Below are 16084 nucleotides of genomic sequence, written 5' to 3' on the forward strand. Positions count from 1 at the left end.
GAAGCACTGCTACTGCAAAGGCCTGCAGTCTTTGAAGAATAGGAATCTGAAATTGTACCTGGCTAGAGGGGCTGCCGCTTCTTCTCTGTTTGTTCACACTCGGTATTGTTTGTTTGTGGTACATTCTATATTGCTCAGCTGTAATCACCATGCCAAATTATGTGTATGAACAGGTGCTAATAGTCTAAACAGGTTACATCAGCATCTTGCATGATTGCGTATTTGTGGTACCAAATAGAAAAGAAAATACACGAAGGTATCTAAAAATTTTGTTCCTGAATCTCAGAGCAGCATAAGACTGTTCTTAGCATTAGAGATAAGATCTACAAAGGTATTTTAGACACTCGGAGAAATCAGAACTACGGGAAAAGCTCCAGGGGAAAAAAACATCACAAATCACAAAACATTTTCTAACTTTTCTAAACCTTTCTAAAGAGTGTTTACCTTTGTATTTCTTAGGTTAGAAACAAAAAAAGCCTCTAAATTTACCTTCTCTGTAAACTAAAGAAAGCATAATAAAAAAACCAACCCAACACTCTCTAAAAGAAGTACCTAAAAGTGTCCCCATAGTTTTTGTATTTTCAGAATTGTTGAGAATATTGTACTTGAGTTCCCACTCTCTGCTCTAAGGAAGATCAAATCATCTAGAAATGGGTATTAAAATACTTCAAGATCAATACAGAATTTAAAAAAAAAAAAAAAAGATGAGTAATAACGGTTAATAATGTTTAAAAAACCCATCTCCTATCCAGAGCTCAGGAAGTTTAGAGATTGCCACGTCTAGTAGTTCCATTCATATTGAATGGTTTTTCTAAATGTGGGAGTTGATCAATCATCTGGGATTTTCTGTAATAAGACAGCTCAATTTTGCCACATGATCTCATACAGAACATGGTATGTTACATTATTGGAAAACTAATAGCATTTCACACCAAATAAGGTATTTCTCAGTGAAGGGGTAACAGAAAATGACTGCTAGCAAGTTTAGCACATAAATATGCACATCTCCTTTAATGCGGGAAAAGCAGCTCTATAGCTCATAATTTTATTTCCTGTTGGCTCCTTTCTTTCCTCTTTATGTAGAGAATCTGTGACAATGTTGCTCTAAAAATTTGACCTGAATTCTCTCACCTGAAATTCTGCAGTTTTGGGGTTTGCTATGCGCACTGCTTTTGTTGCAGAGATATCCATGCCAAGTTTATCAGCAACGTCTTCTTGAGAACACTGAGAGGAAGAGACAAAAAACCCACCAAGGTCGAGTAGTTAAAATAGACAGCAAGCCAAGGATGACATTTGATATCAAGAATGAACAACACAATTGTAGCACTTGCTCTGAGGCCCCATAATATATGCTCTCATGTGCAACACCCATTCATAACAAAAACTAAGCCTCAGTCTTTAGACTAAGTAGCCAAACTGGTTTATCTACAAATGTTAATTACTTAAGGCTTCTGTCATGGATTGCTGTCATCCATTTTAAAAAAGGAGGTGCTCATTCTGCCCCCTGACTTGCAGTGGGTAAAGTATTTTATTCTGAAAATAGCACTTGTAACGAGAATGGTACCTGAGCTTTCTCACAAAGAAAACAATCCTTTGGGGGCTACTTATAGAAAGTAAAATACTGTCTATGAAAAACAGGTCATATGGCCAAGCATCCAAATTTCATAGCTGTATAGGATTCTCATAGTTCACTGTTGTTGTTTTCATTTTTTTGAGCTGGATATTTTTAAAGCCCTTATTCTCAAGGTGCATTTTTAAGCTGGTCAGTAAAGCAATACACATTATGAGCACTTTATCAGGCTCAGACAATGTCTGTGCACATATAGCAACAGATGCTACTGATAAGATCCACACTACAGATTTCCAGAATTTATAGCTTTATTAATGTATTAAAGAAACCAATAGCAGACTAGGCATGTAATTGAGGATTTGCTAGTATACTGCACTCTCCCAGAAGTGTTCTCTTTGCACTGGCAGCACTCTGAAATGTGTTGATAGGCCAAATGTGAGGAAAATGAGCAGCTGATACCATCTGAAAAAGTGGATTATTGAATAAAAATAAAATCTTAAGTGAATGCTGACCTTAGGAGGAGAAAACTGTGTTAAACAGTTTTCAGATGTGTATCTAAATTGCGGTATGTTATTGTGATTTAACTAAATGCATTTTGGCTAAATTGGAGCTCCTAACAGAAAGCAATGTTATTGTGTACAAGTATAATTTGGGGCTCAAACCAAGAAACAGATTGTATGCACAAATACATAAGCAGTGTCTGCCATATAACACTGGGCTACAGAATGTTGCAGCATAAATAATATTTGTCATAGTCACAGGCCTCACAGTGGTGTTTTAGTAAGTGTTGATGGCACAACAGACTGAGTTTCATCATGCCACAGAAGAAATACAAATATGTAATGTGATAACATGATATACTGCATGATCCTACAAAATTATGCTGTTGCAGTTCATAAATGTCCTCAGTTGTAGCGATGTAATATATTCAAAGTTTTTAAGCATATTACCTATCCAGTGCTGAAAAAATTGAATTATATTAATGTTACACATATTATTATGTATATACATATGTTATACATATTATTTCCCCACTGTGGTATTACCACAGGTAGTCTGAATATCTTTGTCAAATACTAGCACTGCAGCAAGTAATACTAATTATTGTCCTGGTTACTTAAATGAGTTAATAACAAAATATTAAAACCGGAATATTTTTTTCAGACTTTAGAATTAGCCCAAATTTTGCTTCTGAAGCTCCATGAAACCTGAAGGTGTTAAAATTGTATTCAACCTATTTGGATTACCAACTTTAGTTGCAATACCTGAAATGCATGGAAGTGTTTGAGGAATCTGCATCACTGTATCTTACTTTGAGTAAGTTACCAAAAAATAATCTGTGATCAGACAACTATCTCTTAAAAGGCTGTGTACTTTCAGGGATTTCAGGCCATTGAGTAAGTTTTAAGTTTAGGAAAAGCTTGAGAAATTCCACAGAGGTTTTTAATAGAATATGTGATGGTAGCACTCCATATGCTAACATGTCCAGAAATTGTACTTTAAGGCAAAGAGCTTGAGCAGATTTTGCAACAGAAGGGATTTTCTAAAACGTATCGCGTATTTTCAATAGCTGACTGTGCCAACCTCCACGTATGGACAGTTACCGTAGACATCTGGAGAGCAAAGGGGTGTATTTAATTTCTTTTTCAATAGTAGATCAGGTTCTCTGATCCAGTTCACAACTATGGCAAAGGGGTATGAACAAGTGGCCATGACAAAGACGGTGTTCTCTACTGAACATCTGATTTCAACAAAACAATCCTGCTCCAAAATTTCATTATTAGCAGTTAAGCCAGCTGTTTGTACTGGAGTGGCACATGCTGCTGCAGAGTCCTCATTCTTGGTAAAGGACTATTGGCATGGCTGTAACAAATAATATCTAATACCTGCAACCAGTGGTAACAACAATTACTATATTTTTATTTGGTCTTCCATGCAAAAAATTCCACCTGTGGTGAAATTTACAGAGAAACTTGTGTCTCCTCAGTGTGCCTTGTAACTTTTTTCCAGGTGTTCTTAAAATGAATAAACTCTTTGACTGAATAACTACATAACAGCTTGGTATCTAATACAAGGAATCATGGGCAAATGACAGTACCAAAAAGAGACAAATAGAAACAGGGTGATGTCTAAACTGTAGTAATATTCACCAGAAAGTACTAAATTTTTATGTTTGTTTTCCAGATTATCAGACTATGATGAATCTCACATCTGGTGATCAAAGTCTCAAGAGAGACTGGCTGTCTTACAATTTCATCCTATCAAGTTAAACTAAAAACAGTACTTTAGCAGCTGTTTTCACCTCCATACTGAGAACTACATGCCACATTAACAGTGACTCATTCAATTTCTCTGACCTACAAACTCACAAAATATACTATAATTCCAAAGCACTAGCAAACAATCACCTGCCAAAACAGTAACAGATAATACTTGTATATTTATACAACAACATATCCTCAGACTATGCAGTTTTGGCTGCACGTTCCAACACACAACTAAGAAAAAGATGAAATAAATATAATATACCAGGGCAAAAGTGAGTGCTTCAGTGAATCCAGCAGCTGCTAAGTCCAGTCTCAGAAGTTCTGTCAGCTTATTGAGGGGGAGCTAAAATGAAACAAAAAAGTTTTCAACATCCATCTAAAAACATTTTCTATTCTTTCCCGAGGTGATTCTGCCTATTACATTACAGTGAATTCACTAGGGAGGCACTACGCTTGTGCGCTTAGAATTTTTGAAAGCGTCAGCCAGCTGCCTTTAGGCTTGCCTGAGGAAATGAATCTCCCAATTAGAGATTTAATACGGGCTCCCTACTTAAATCCTGTCTTTTTTCAAGTACCAGCAATCACTGGTCTTGGACTTATTCAAATCAGTGGGGCATCTGTTTTGTATCCTATCCATGGTAAATACTTCTCAAGGCAAAGCATGTCCAAATATTTAATTCCTAGGTTCTGTTTTCCCCAAAGCCCTTCTGGCATGCGCTAGTCATTTACTGACAACAGAGCGTTTATTTGAAGGGGCAATCTTACTTGATTAGCTATGGTGTATGTTTTCGGAATAGTCATCTGAATGTTGTTATAACCATAAGCTATTGCTGCATCTTCTACGATATCACATGCATGGATAATGTCCGCTCTGGTAGGAGGAATTTCAATCTCTATATTGTTCCCGTTCCCTGTGACGTGTGACTTCAAACACATCCTAGTCAGCAGCTTTGCAAGGCTTGATGGAGTTTCACTGAAACAAAACGAGAGAGTAGTAATTTATGGATCTTGCACTCTATCAACTGGCTTTTTAAAGTAATCAATGTTTCTGCTGCATTGCCTTATATCCTGAAGAATCTCCAAGTGCTTTATGGTCTGTATATAGACTTAGCATTCCATCAGAACCACCTCAGATTCTGACTCTTGAGATGGTCATTTTTCGTTACTTCATAACAGTTGTGTGAGGCCATGAAGAATGACTCACTTTCCTTGAAAACAGGGGAAGAAACCTTACAGAGTTGATCTAATTACGCAAGATAACCCCTGAATTTTTGATAAATTAAGAAAAAAAACCCCAAACCACATAGTGTAAACACTTTAAAAACAATGCATTAATCAATGTTTTGTAGTACCTTTTTAATGATTAATGTTTCTGAGTAAAAACTATTGTTTTCATTTGCAACAACACACCTGATTCCTATTTTCTTGTTAATGAGTTCAGGTTTCACCTTCTCTTTTCGGTAAGCCAGTTCCTAAAAAGAAAGACAAAGCTTTTCAGCATACACAATGCCTGCCCTTTCTACCTGAGAGGGTTCAGTTTTGACATCTTGGTAATCTAGCTTCTTATAATTACTAAAATGACATCTACAGAAGACAAGTGTGGAATATTAGGTTAAACTTATTATTTTAACATAACAGGATTCTTGACAACATATTATAGTACGTGATGCAAAAGCTGTTCTTGGTTAAGCTAGGAGGTTGAATGCAGCATGAAATCCCTGTTATTGAAACTTCTGGTAATTTCTGATATATGCAAGTAACAGTTTCTAAAAGGTTCTAGTCACCAGTTCATCCTAAATCAAAGCCCTAAAGCAGTGAATGGTCATGCATGAGATCTCATGGTCTAGTACAGATCAAATGACTTTTAGGAGGAAAAGGAAAGAAAACTTTCTATTTCTGTATCGGCACAGAAATACCAGTATTTTACTTCGAAAGTTTGCAACATATTTAAGAAAGTTATTTTGTATTTATTTACTTAGATATTTCTAAACTTCTAGATATACAAATCCTTAAAAATCTCAGCATCTAAAACTTTGGGGATTTTTTTCTCCATTTCATCTAGGGAAGCTACTTTGGTTACTTCAGAGACTTCTGTTTTGTTGGATATCTCTTCAGGACTCTAGGTCTTTCCTCTGTTGATTAAAGCTGGCACTGCTAAAAGAAAAGGCTAAAATACCACTAGAAAAACTCTGAGTAAAAGTAAGTTTCTTTCCCTCTCAACAGTTTGTACTTGCTTGATACATCTGATTTTATGAACTCAACCAGATCTCTGTTTCTCTTCAGTTACTTTCAGGGAAATGGGAAGAATTGCTTTCTTTATACTTATTAAAAGAACAAAAAAGTAAGATTTCATTACTGCAAAGAGGTCCGCCTGGGACTCTGAATGCAGGCAAACCTGCACTTGAAGTCAACATCCTGCCTGATAGACCTTTATACGGTTGGAGTCTACAAAGTGAAAGACTGAAAAAACCTGTTACAAGGTTGTTTCAACTGAAGGGCATTAAAGCTTCCAGATCTGATAAGTAAGTTATGCTGAGGCTGATTTCAGTTGTCCACTGGCTTAAGCCTGAAGGACCTCTTCCTGCATTCATTTTTCCTGATTTGGAACACGTAGGTTTTAAAGGCTTTAGACACAGATTATGACCTTTGATTGCAATCTTTACTTGTTCCTGAAAGAGTTCATACCACATGAACTCTAAACCACAATAGTGGTTATCAACTGTAACTTTAAACCCTACCCTCCTTTTTGGGCTATGTCAGTGAGACTGTATTTTTAGCCTTATTGTAAATTAGTAGAGCTTCAGCATGAGTTTCCTTGATAAGGGGAAGCTGGAGCTGGAGTTATTTCTCATGGGGCTAGAGAAGGCCCTGGCTCACTAATATATAGGTAGTGCCAAGCTGAGCTTTTACACTATACCTCAGAACCTGTATATACAGCCTTTGTAGAAAAAGAAGACAATGTCACTCTTGCCAGACTTTGTGTAAATAAAACCCTTTCCCCAAGGATACTGAGATATATCACTATGCTTACCGGATAGATGTGGGTCTTCCCATTAGGATAAACCACTTCTGCTGCTTCAACACTGAGAGACACAGAAAAACAGAAGTCAAAACGTTTTTAACACATGGCCCAAATGTAACATCTCTCTGACTGGAGATTTATACTCACCTGAATGGCTTCTCACAATATTCACTAAACATTGTGACTATAATATCAAGAACAATTTTTGCCTACAAAATAAAGATAATAATCACATTAAAATATGTCACCTACTTGCGTTGAAGTAGGCAAGGTATCTTAACAAAAAATGGGGGAAAAAAATCTTGTCTTAGTACTCTTTTCATTGTATTCTATTTAATAACTTAACAACCAAAATCCTAGCAGTCTGGAATACTAGACTGAATTTTTTAAAGCTTTTATTCTGCTACGGACATTTATGCAAAAACTTGAAATCTTTGGTTTTCAAGGTTCTGAAGCATTTGTATATCTTTGCTAAACTCTGTTCTCAAAATACACATCTTTATTACTAGTTGGAACTGAGTCTTCCCAACCTTTAGTCATTTTTAGTCTAATTAGTCATTTCACTGAAGTTCCAAGTGAGAATGTAGGGACTGAAGGACAGTGTGTTATTTAGAAATATATTATCAAGTCACTTCATCTGAAAAATCTTCTGGTTTACAGTTAATATATTAAGAGATTAGTAGAATATAAGCATGAGATTCAGATCAACTTCTCGATTTATAAGGGGCTTTTTTGATGCTTCACAGTATAATTTCCTTAATAGAAACAGAACAGCACTATTTTTATTTTTACTATCAAGGCAAGCAGTAGCAAGAAGCAGTTATTTATTAGTTTGCTCAGAAGCCACCCCCCAGCGTGCAAATTTGTGTCATTAATATATCACTGTGTAGTAGGGTAAGTTAAAAGCGTTTTTGCTCTTAGGCGTCAAAATACACACTTCAGGGAAAATACCAATGAATGTGCACAACCTGTATTCAAGAACAGGCGATTATAACTGCTCAGCTTTCATGCTTCAGTTTTGAGTTACAGAATTTGCATATGGAAAGACTTCGATTTGACAATTATTTGCAGAGCATCCCTGCCTGAAAAAGATAACTAAGAAGAAAAAGTGTCATCTTCCTTCCCTCAGCCAAAGTTTAAGTGGGAGACAAAATGATCCTTTACAAAGAGTATTCCAGCAAAATAGTCGGTCTCAGTCATTTTACTCTTTCAAACCCTTTCAGATTTAGAAACAGTGTTCGACAACCCCCCCTCCAATTTACTCAAATTACTCTCTTGTACAAACTGAACACTTAGTGTCAATGTAAAGTCACAGTAAAAACAAAATCCCATGAAAATGTAACACTGTCTATAGAGCAAGCCTAAAACTGCTTGAAGGAAATCTGCACAGTCCCATGACCTATCCTGCCCTTTTGAAATGGGAGGTCTGCTCCATAAAGTAAATGCCTGGCTATTGTAGGTCTTTGTACTGGAGCCCTATCATCCAAAGGGAAAACAATGATATTACAGCATATCAAAAGCAAGAAAGATTTATTTACCTTTGTAATATCTGTGCCTGTGCATTCAATAAATACATTTTTGGTGTTTACGCTTATTTTCGTATGATCTCCTAAAACATGTAAAGACAAAAAGATGTTAAGAAACATTATTAATTTTCTTGTGATGACACTGATACCGACTCCTTTTGTGATTCAGAAAGATCGTTGCCATCTTTTGAAGCTTAAAAACCACTATGTCTACTGCACCAACAGTCACAATTCTTACCAGAATAGCAGCTCTTTTTATTTTTAAATATATAAATAAAAAAAATGAAAAAGGCAGACGAGATTTACTGACTGGGTTCTGCTTCCCATTGAAAGACACCCGATCTACAGGTGTCTCAGTACTGTTGAAGAAGCAGACTAGCAGAATATTGGCCATCTGCTGGTAGCAAAGTGGTTCTGCGCCTCCAGAACACCCCACCTTTCCTGGCTTTATGCATTTGATGTCTGATGTGTGGAAGAAAGCAGCCCAGGCAGGAATGTATTAAGTGGTTTTTAAACAATGATTTAGACTGATGAATATCCATAGTCACTCCTGTGAATAACCAAGATCTCTTGACACTCTGCTGATACACTATGGGTTTGCCCACATTAGTGATTCAGGTTCTAGTACAGGTTCCTTTTAGGCATGAATTTGCTTTGTGCCTGTACTTTAACTCATGAGGGACGCACTGAAGGACTCAAAACTGTTTCTCATCTGAAAGAAGCAAGGTAGAAAATACACTTGGGGGCATCATCTACAGTCTCTCTCTTGCAAGGTCTCCCAGTAGTTGATTTCCTAATAAGTGGGGTTCACTTAGTAAGCCACAAGCAGTTTAGAGTGGCTCTACAGAAATCTGCCTTGTATTGCCTGTTAGGTATATATGTGCAGTGCATACATTTAATAAGTTCATTGCCAGTAACCATGCAGTATGGACATACACAGTCTTAGAACTGTATGGGATTGTGCCAAATCCAACCTTCTCACATTTTCCTTGCACCATTCTATAATGCAGATGCACCCCACAGGTGCAAACACTTGGATACACGTGCACATTCTTCCTTCCTTTGTTTGACGCTGAGTCATTCAGCTTCTGTGTTTTAGTTTCCTACCTGAGAAACTAGGTTACAGCTAGTCTGAAAGTCGGGTGCACTAAAGACCTTAAGACTGAGGGATCTTGTATTCCCTTCCCTACAAAGCTGTGAAGTTTCTCTTTGCAGATGGAATGTACTCAAGCTCTTCTGGATGCACTTCAAAGCAAATATAACCTTTCACTTAAGTGCTTGTAGGTAATCCAAAAAACCAATACAGATGTTCACATTTCATTATCTGTTTAAAAAGTACCTTTAACTTGGAAGATTCTCTCAAATACTGTTCTTTAAAACAGAGGAAGGTGTTGAATTTAGGTCAACCTTTTTAATCAATAAAATGTAAACAATATGGCATGTTTATACGGGGAACACTCCTGAAAGATCAGTGGTTGACAGCACCTTCAATTCAGAACAGTTGGTCTTACCAGTCCTTGTCAAAGAGTTTGAGCTACCTTTTAAGAAGATTTTGTTAGCTGTTTAAGATATGGATAAGGTTAATTAGGAAAAATACATCCAAATTTATTATCACTGCAGATTTTATTGGTCACTGCAGGGCAACTGTTACTGATTCCTGACCTAAATATATAGGTATATTGAAATATCTTTGTTAAAGGAGTAGTTCTTGTCATGCCCTTAATTGGTTTCAGTAAACATTGTTCTCAAAAATCATCCACAGTTTCTTTTATATTCAGAGGAAAGCCATGTTTAGAAACAATGCAAAAAAGTCTAGACCTTTTCAACCCATTAAAGTCTTCTAGAATCACCTGTGTGACAGCAAAAGGATTCACAAGAACTGGTTCACACTGCTGATAAATACACTGGGCTTAAGACTTAGGTAAAAAGATCCCTACTGTGACTACTTAAAATGGAGTCCAAAACAGACTGGTAAATAGTTATCAGTTTACAAAACAATTTCTTTCATCTTTCTTTTAGCTAAATGACTGATGAACAATGTCCGTGTATGCAAACAAAATGCTTTCCTAAGAAAGGGTCCTATCACAAGGAACCTTTCTTGAGTTTATACCACACAAATCTAGAAGTGTATGAGAAGCTAAACAGAGAAGTTTGCAGTGAGACTTTTACATCCTTTTGATGAGAAAAGAGGAATACTAGCAACTTGAGGGAGCAAAAAATTTGGCTGCATTTAAACTGAAAGAAGGAAAGAAGACACATATGAAGTTATAAATGAAACAATTTTAAGAAAACAGAATAATCAGTATTACACACCAGTGTTTCTGTTGGGCACCCTAACTCACATACAAATAGCAACAGTATAAATTGGGCATAAGTAATCTTACCATTGATGATGGGTGGCATGGACAGAACAACACCATTGCTGTCATGAATAACGGGATAAAGTGGCTTGTGTTCAATTAGGTGTAAATAGTGACGAAGATGGCTGTCAGTCTGGAGAAACAAAGCACAACGCTAGCTCACTTGTGAACCTTCATACTGCCACAGTCCCTTGCTGAGAGATCAATGGGAATTTTGAAAGAGGAAAGGATTTGGCTTAGAGCTAGGTACTTCACTAGCAAAAGCTGTTTGCTCTCAGAAGCAGGAAAACCTTGAAATTACATAACTGGATTTTTGTTTTTCTTCAGAAACATTAAAAATGATTTAATTAAGGATTCAAAGATGCATAGGTCATGCTGCCCAAATGATGCCCTTATTCACAACAGCAGACCTTTCATCGCCAAACCCAGGGGCACAAACCCTTAGTTTATATTAGCTTTCCTTAGAACGGATAAAAATTAGCACTACATTACTTTTAACTATAAATTGCTGAATATTGACATAATTATGCTTAAATTTGATTCAAAATTTACATCTGTTCCAATGACATAAATATATGCTGTACCAAAACCATAATTAACTTATTCTCTCTGATGCTCCTTGTTTCCTAGCTCTTACTCATCTTTAGTCAGAGATCTTTGAGAATTTATTTATCTCTATGACCAGTATGTGTGCTCCAGCAGAACTGTATACTGTAATGATGGTGATAATAGTTACAATTTTCAAATGCTGACATTTAAAGTGGTCCATGTAAACATCACAAAATTAGACCTGATAGAATCTTTTCCTAGCATTCACCTGGTTTCATCAGGATGCTGGGTCAAGAGCAGCACCAGACTTAACTTGAGCCTTTTACACAGCTACACTTGCCTAGTTTGTAGCTGGGTAAATAATTCAATATCTTTCCCAAGTAAATTGGCCAAATTAAAATAACATTAAAAAATCTGATATTATTCACCTCAAGCTTTTCTCAGCTTTGTACACTGACTGTCTTACCAGTGTAGACAGATAAATATACAATCCTTTTACAGTATTATTGAGAGCATTGTGAAAAGCAGTCTTCATGTTGATAAATCAGAGGGTCAATATCAAACTCACTATTCTAAGAGTTATGCTTAGCCACAAAACAATGATCTATGTTTCATGGACAATAAAAATAAAGTATTACCCTGCATTTCTCATGAATAAGCAAAATTTGGAATGTTGACTGAATGAAGCTACAGAAGGTAACTGTGTATTATTTGTAAGAACAACTCTTAATAATAAGGATGTGAGATGTTAAGCCTTGGAAATTTGTGTTCCCGCATTTAGTGCGACAAGTCCAAAAAATCCCACTTACCCTATACAGATCCATCATTTGTGAAGCTGTGTACTCCTGGGATTGATTCAAGGGCTTGAATTTAATTTCAGAAGGTGCTTTAGCTGTAAAAGTAAATGGGCCAGAGATGGTGTCCAAGTCATGGGTACCTATTGCTACTAACGCTCTTCTCCTAGAAAGAAAGAAGGGAAAATAATGATTTTACTAGTAGTATTTGGAGTTCCTTTGAGATAATCTCATGATGCTCTATATTCCTACGCATTAATAGAATTTACTGAAAAAGTAGAAGGGCAATTTTGAGAAGCCTAGAAATGATTTTTATGAATAACTTTTTAATGACTGCTGACAACACATGTAACAGTCAGGCACATCCAATGGGACTCTTGGAAAATGCTTCTTTCTCAGCTGTTGTAGGAGATGTAACAGCTCTTTAGGTTGAAAAATATTGAGAGCAGGCAGAAACAGGCAAGGAAATCAGAATGTTCAAGAGAGCTGCTATAAAAGATTTTCCTTAGCGTGAATATAATTATAATGCCTCCCTCAACAGAGATGTGCAGCCTTAAGGTGTGATCAAATCATACACACAGACACTATACACTACTTCAAATTTAAGGACTAACCTGCAAATGTTCTGGTGTAGTTTTTCTTGGAGGTCAATGAAACTATCATAACGCTCCTTGGTAAAAGTTATATTACGAAGGACTGCAGCCACAGCATGAGGACGGACTTGGACAGTCTGCAATTTCCAACAGCAACACGTGATAAATTTCAAGTACACAGAATACACAAAACTTAAACTGATAAATTGTGCACCTTTCTTCATAAAACCCTCTTTTGTAAAGTAGTAATCAAAAGGAAAATTCATGGAAAGACGTGAGAATCCCAAAGGGAAAAAGAACCCAAACAAACCCACTCCAGGTCTGGCAGAGGCAAGGAGGTTTCCAATACACTGTGTAATGGCCCAGAAGGTCAATGCAATGTAAGCACCTGAAATTTTGATTTGATATGCTATGAAGTTCACCCAAAATAACTTGTCTATTGTTCCTCCCCCCTCCTCTTCCCTAAGAATAAATCACAATGAGTGTATTTATATTTCTTTAGCTCTTTCTTGTTCATCAAATAAGATTTCCAGTCTCACTGCTCTTATAAAATTGGTACTGATAGTTCACACCTATCTTGCTTGTTCAGAAACTCTCTTTACAAAGGTGCAGTAAACACTTCTACCTTTTCAGTGATAATCAGCCTCTGACCTTCACCTGGAGCCGGTATTATCTTCTCATACCTAGGAAGATTTATCCTAGAATAAAACCAGAAATAAGTCTGTAACTGAAAGACAGAAAGTTCCCAAAATGAAGGAAACTTCAGAAATATAGCAACTACAATATGTAGAAAATTTTCTAACAACAATTCTTGGCATGTAAATTAGCTAACTGTTTAAAACTTGTTTTCTATGGGATGGTAAACAGATCACTTAACTAGAGAGGAAGGACTCAAGAAGATAAAGTCACAGCAGAAGTGTGACATAAATTATTTGTATTGGTATTTATTACAGAGGAGCACAAGGCAGTTCCTCTGCAGGAGTTCTTTACAGAGGATAAGTCTCAAGTGGAGCAGCAGTTGAAACATCTTTAGAACAAATCCAAAACCCAGTAACAGTCTAGTCTAGTTTTTAAAAATATATAATAGATCCTCTCTGGGAGAACATCTGATGAACCTGATCTACACAGGAGATCGTACTCAAAATCCAAGCACGTGGCAAGTTTGTTTATTGACCAGAAATGGACTTGTATTTAAACAAATAACAAAACCACACAAAGGTCTTGCAACTCTGCATTACCGTTCCTTAAAGACCTGCAGTCCTCGGACCAATCCTTCAAGGCAAAGAAGATCATAACGGTTGGCAGGAACATCAATTTTATAGAGGATGGTATCAGATGCACCCTTTGCCTTTTCTTCACCTTTTTCTTTACTTATAATGTCTTTCTCGGATGTCTGAAATTAAGCAAAAATGTGGATTTAACCTGAAATATCTTAACATTGATGGGAGAATGACAGTGAAATAATATAATAGGAAAACTGTATTAAATTTAAAAAGTTTAAAAGTGTAATTTGGATTTATATAGCAAACAGACACAACAAATACCAGAAATGACTTAAAATCTAGATCTTTCTCAGATTCAGAGATTGTAATGCAGTATATCAAACGAAAAATTCACTATTAGAATTTGAATTTTAAAAAAAGATATTACAGAAACAAGACACTCCAGGCTAGCAGATCCCAGTACAGAACTGGGACCTTATTTTTGGCAACAGATCAACAAATGACTTGTCATATCAAGTCTATTCTGAAATAAAGCATAATATATGATGTTCAGATATCTTTTGATAAACAGAATTAAAGGATCAATTAATTCAAATTAAAAAGCAAAACCACAACAGGTCTACTTGAACAAGATTTACATGGATACAGTTAACAGAGCCAGCAAATTTTCCCAAGTACAGAATCTAAATCAAAACTTACATATAAAAGAGTTACAAATTAGGTAACAGTGTCCAGGACAAATACAGTTTTGTGGATACGCACAGAGGAGTGCATACAAAACAAAGCCAAGCAGATCTCGTAAAATATGTTCAATACATGGTCTGTGGCCACATTTATGCTGATAAATAAAATGGGGCCAGAGTCTGAAGACCAAGCAGCACAGACTGCTGACCTCCACGAAGTACAGTAATGTAACCGTCTTGGGGCTCTTGCTTCCAGGACGTTAATCTTTGTATGTCTGTTTTTTCTTTCAGGTTCAAAACACCTGTGTTAATGCAGTCTATTGCAACAGTATTTTATAACAACAACCTAAAGGTATGTGTTTCATTTCCTGCTCTGTGGTATGGAGATACATGAGGATGTTTCAGGATGAAAAGCCTGCTACAGCATTGCTGAAAGATTGTATAGGTTAAGAGGTCCTTTAAGTCTTGTCAACACTGCTTTCTGAGGATACCTGGGGCATGGTGTCCTCCAAACCTTGCCTAGACAGTTTCTTGGTACGTGCTAGAGGGCAGCAGCCAACACTGTACTGGGGAGTATTTTAGAAATAATGCAGTACAACCTCTTACCAAATATAAATGCTGTCAGTACGCTGCATCTACTGATAATCATATAAAAATGCTACTTACAATTTCATCAAGCTCCAAACCAAATTCAAAGCAAAGCTCATTAAATTCTTCATCAGCTGTGAAGAAAGAAGGTGCATTTTTGTTAATAAGCAGACCTCAGACTTTTAAAGTAATTTTTTTGTGTTTGTTTTGAATGTTTTCAAACAAGATTACAAATGCTGTTTTGAAAAAAGGGTAAAAGCAATTGAAATAATTTTGCTTATGTTTGCATCTGAGTAGCAGTTTCTTTACTACATACTGCATTTATTGACATGTTATTCTTACAGTCACAGCAAGGACTTCTGAGCCTGGTAGCCCAGCTTCACTGCCAGCTCCTCAGCTGAGTTTGTCAGAGGAACTCTGGCCTGAATAGATAATAAAAACAGGAGGAATTGTACAGCTTCTGCCAACAGCTACTTTTTAAATCAGTCAGGTTGTCACGGAGAGATTGCATCAGCTGCGTTACAACATGTGAGTAACACAGCCCTGATCTGAAAATGGAGATTTGCACCCATGTGTTTTAAGAGCCTACCAGCTCCCGTGTGCGCCAGATAAGCTGCTGCCACGTCCCTGAGTGAGTGCTCTAAAGCCAAGCAGTTCTCAAGTCACATTCCTGAAGAGCCCGGGAAGAACAGAATGAAAACACGGTATTAGCTATTTGCTCTGCCAGCTCCCACCTCTTCCCTCTCTTTAACCAGTTCCTAAAACAGACTGAAACCGCGATATGGAAATGCGTGGTGCTGATTTCATGCGTGACCCGGACTCAAACAGCACGTATCTGGGCGACAGGCTGAGGGGGCCTGGAGAATCCGTGGCTTTGCCTGGGATGCTGTGGGCTTGTGAAGAGTCCCC

General features: G+C 36.8%; 1 protein-coding gene across 1 annotated transcript in view; it reads right to left on the reverse strand.

Annotated features, from left to right (window-relative positions):
* Positions 1-15309, reverse strand: part of FARSB (phenylalanyl-tRNA synthetase subunit beta) — a gene marked incomplete at its 5' end in the record, with an annotated part of 39581 nt that extends 24272 nt beyond the window's left edge. Inside the window, 13 exons of the mRNA XM_010164275.1 lie at positions 1132-1224; positions 4100-4180; positions 4603-4810; positions 5248-5309; positions 6869-6920; positions 7007-7068; positions 8398-8468; positions 10770-10878; positions 12104-12254; positions 12703-12818; positions 13307-13379; positions 13920-14074; positions 15254-15309. Of these exons, the coding sequence (XP_010162577.1) occupies positions 1132-1224; positions 4100-4180; positions 4603-4810; positions 5248-5309; positions 6869-6920; positions 7007-7068; positions 8398-8468; positions 10770-10878; positions 12104-12254; positions 12703-12818; positions 13307-13379; positions 13920-14074; positions 15254-15309 (1289 nt within the window). The remainder of the gene's footprint in view (positions 1-1131; positions 1225-4099; positions 4181-4602; positions 4811-5247; positions 5310-6868; positions 6921-7006; positions 7069-8397; positions 8469-10769; positions 10879-12103; positions 12255-12702; positions 12819-13306; positions 13380-13919; positions 14075-15253) is intronic.
* Positions 15310-16084: the final 775 nt, after the last annotated feature.

Source organism: Antrostomus carolinensis, unplaced genomic scaffold (assembly GCF_000700745.2).
Source record: "Antrostomus carolinensis isolate BGI_N321 unplaced genomic scaffold, ASM70074v2 scaffold14410, whole genome shotgun sequence".
Taxonomy (NCBI): Eukaryota; Metazoa; Chordata; class Aves; order Caprimulgiformes; family Caprimulgidae; genus Antrostomus; species Antrostomus carolinensis.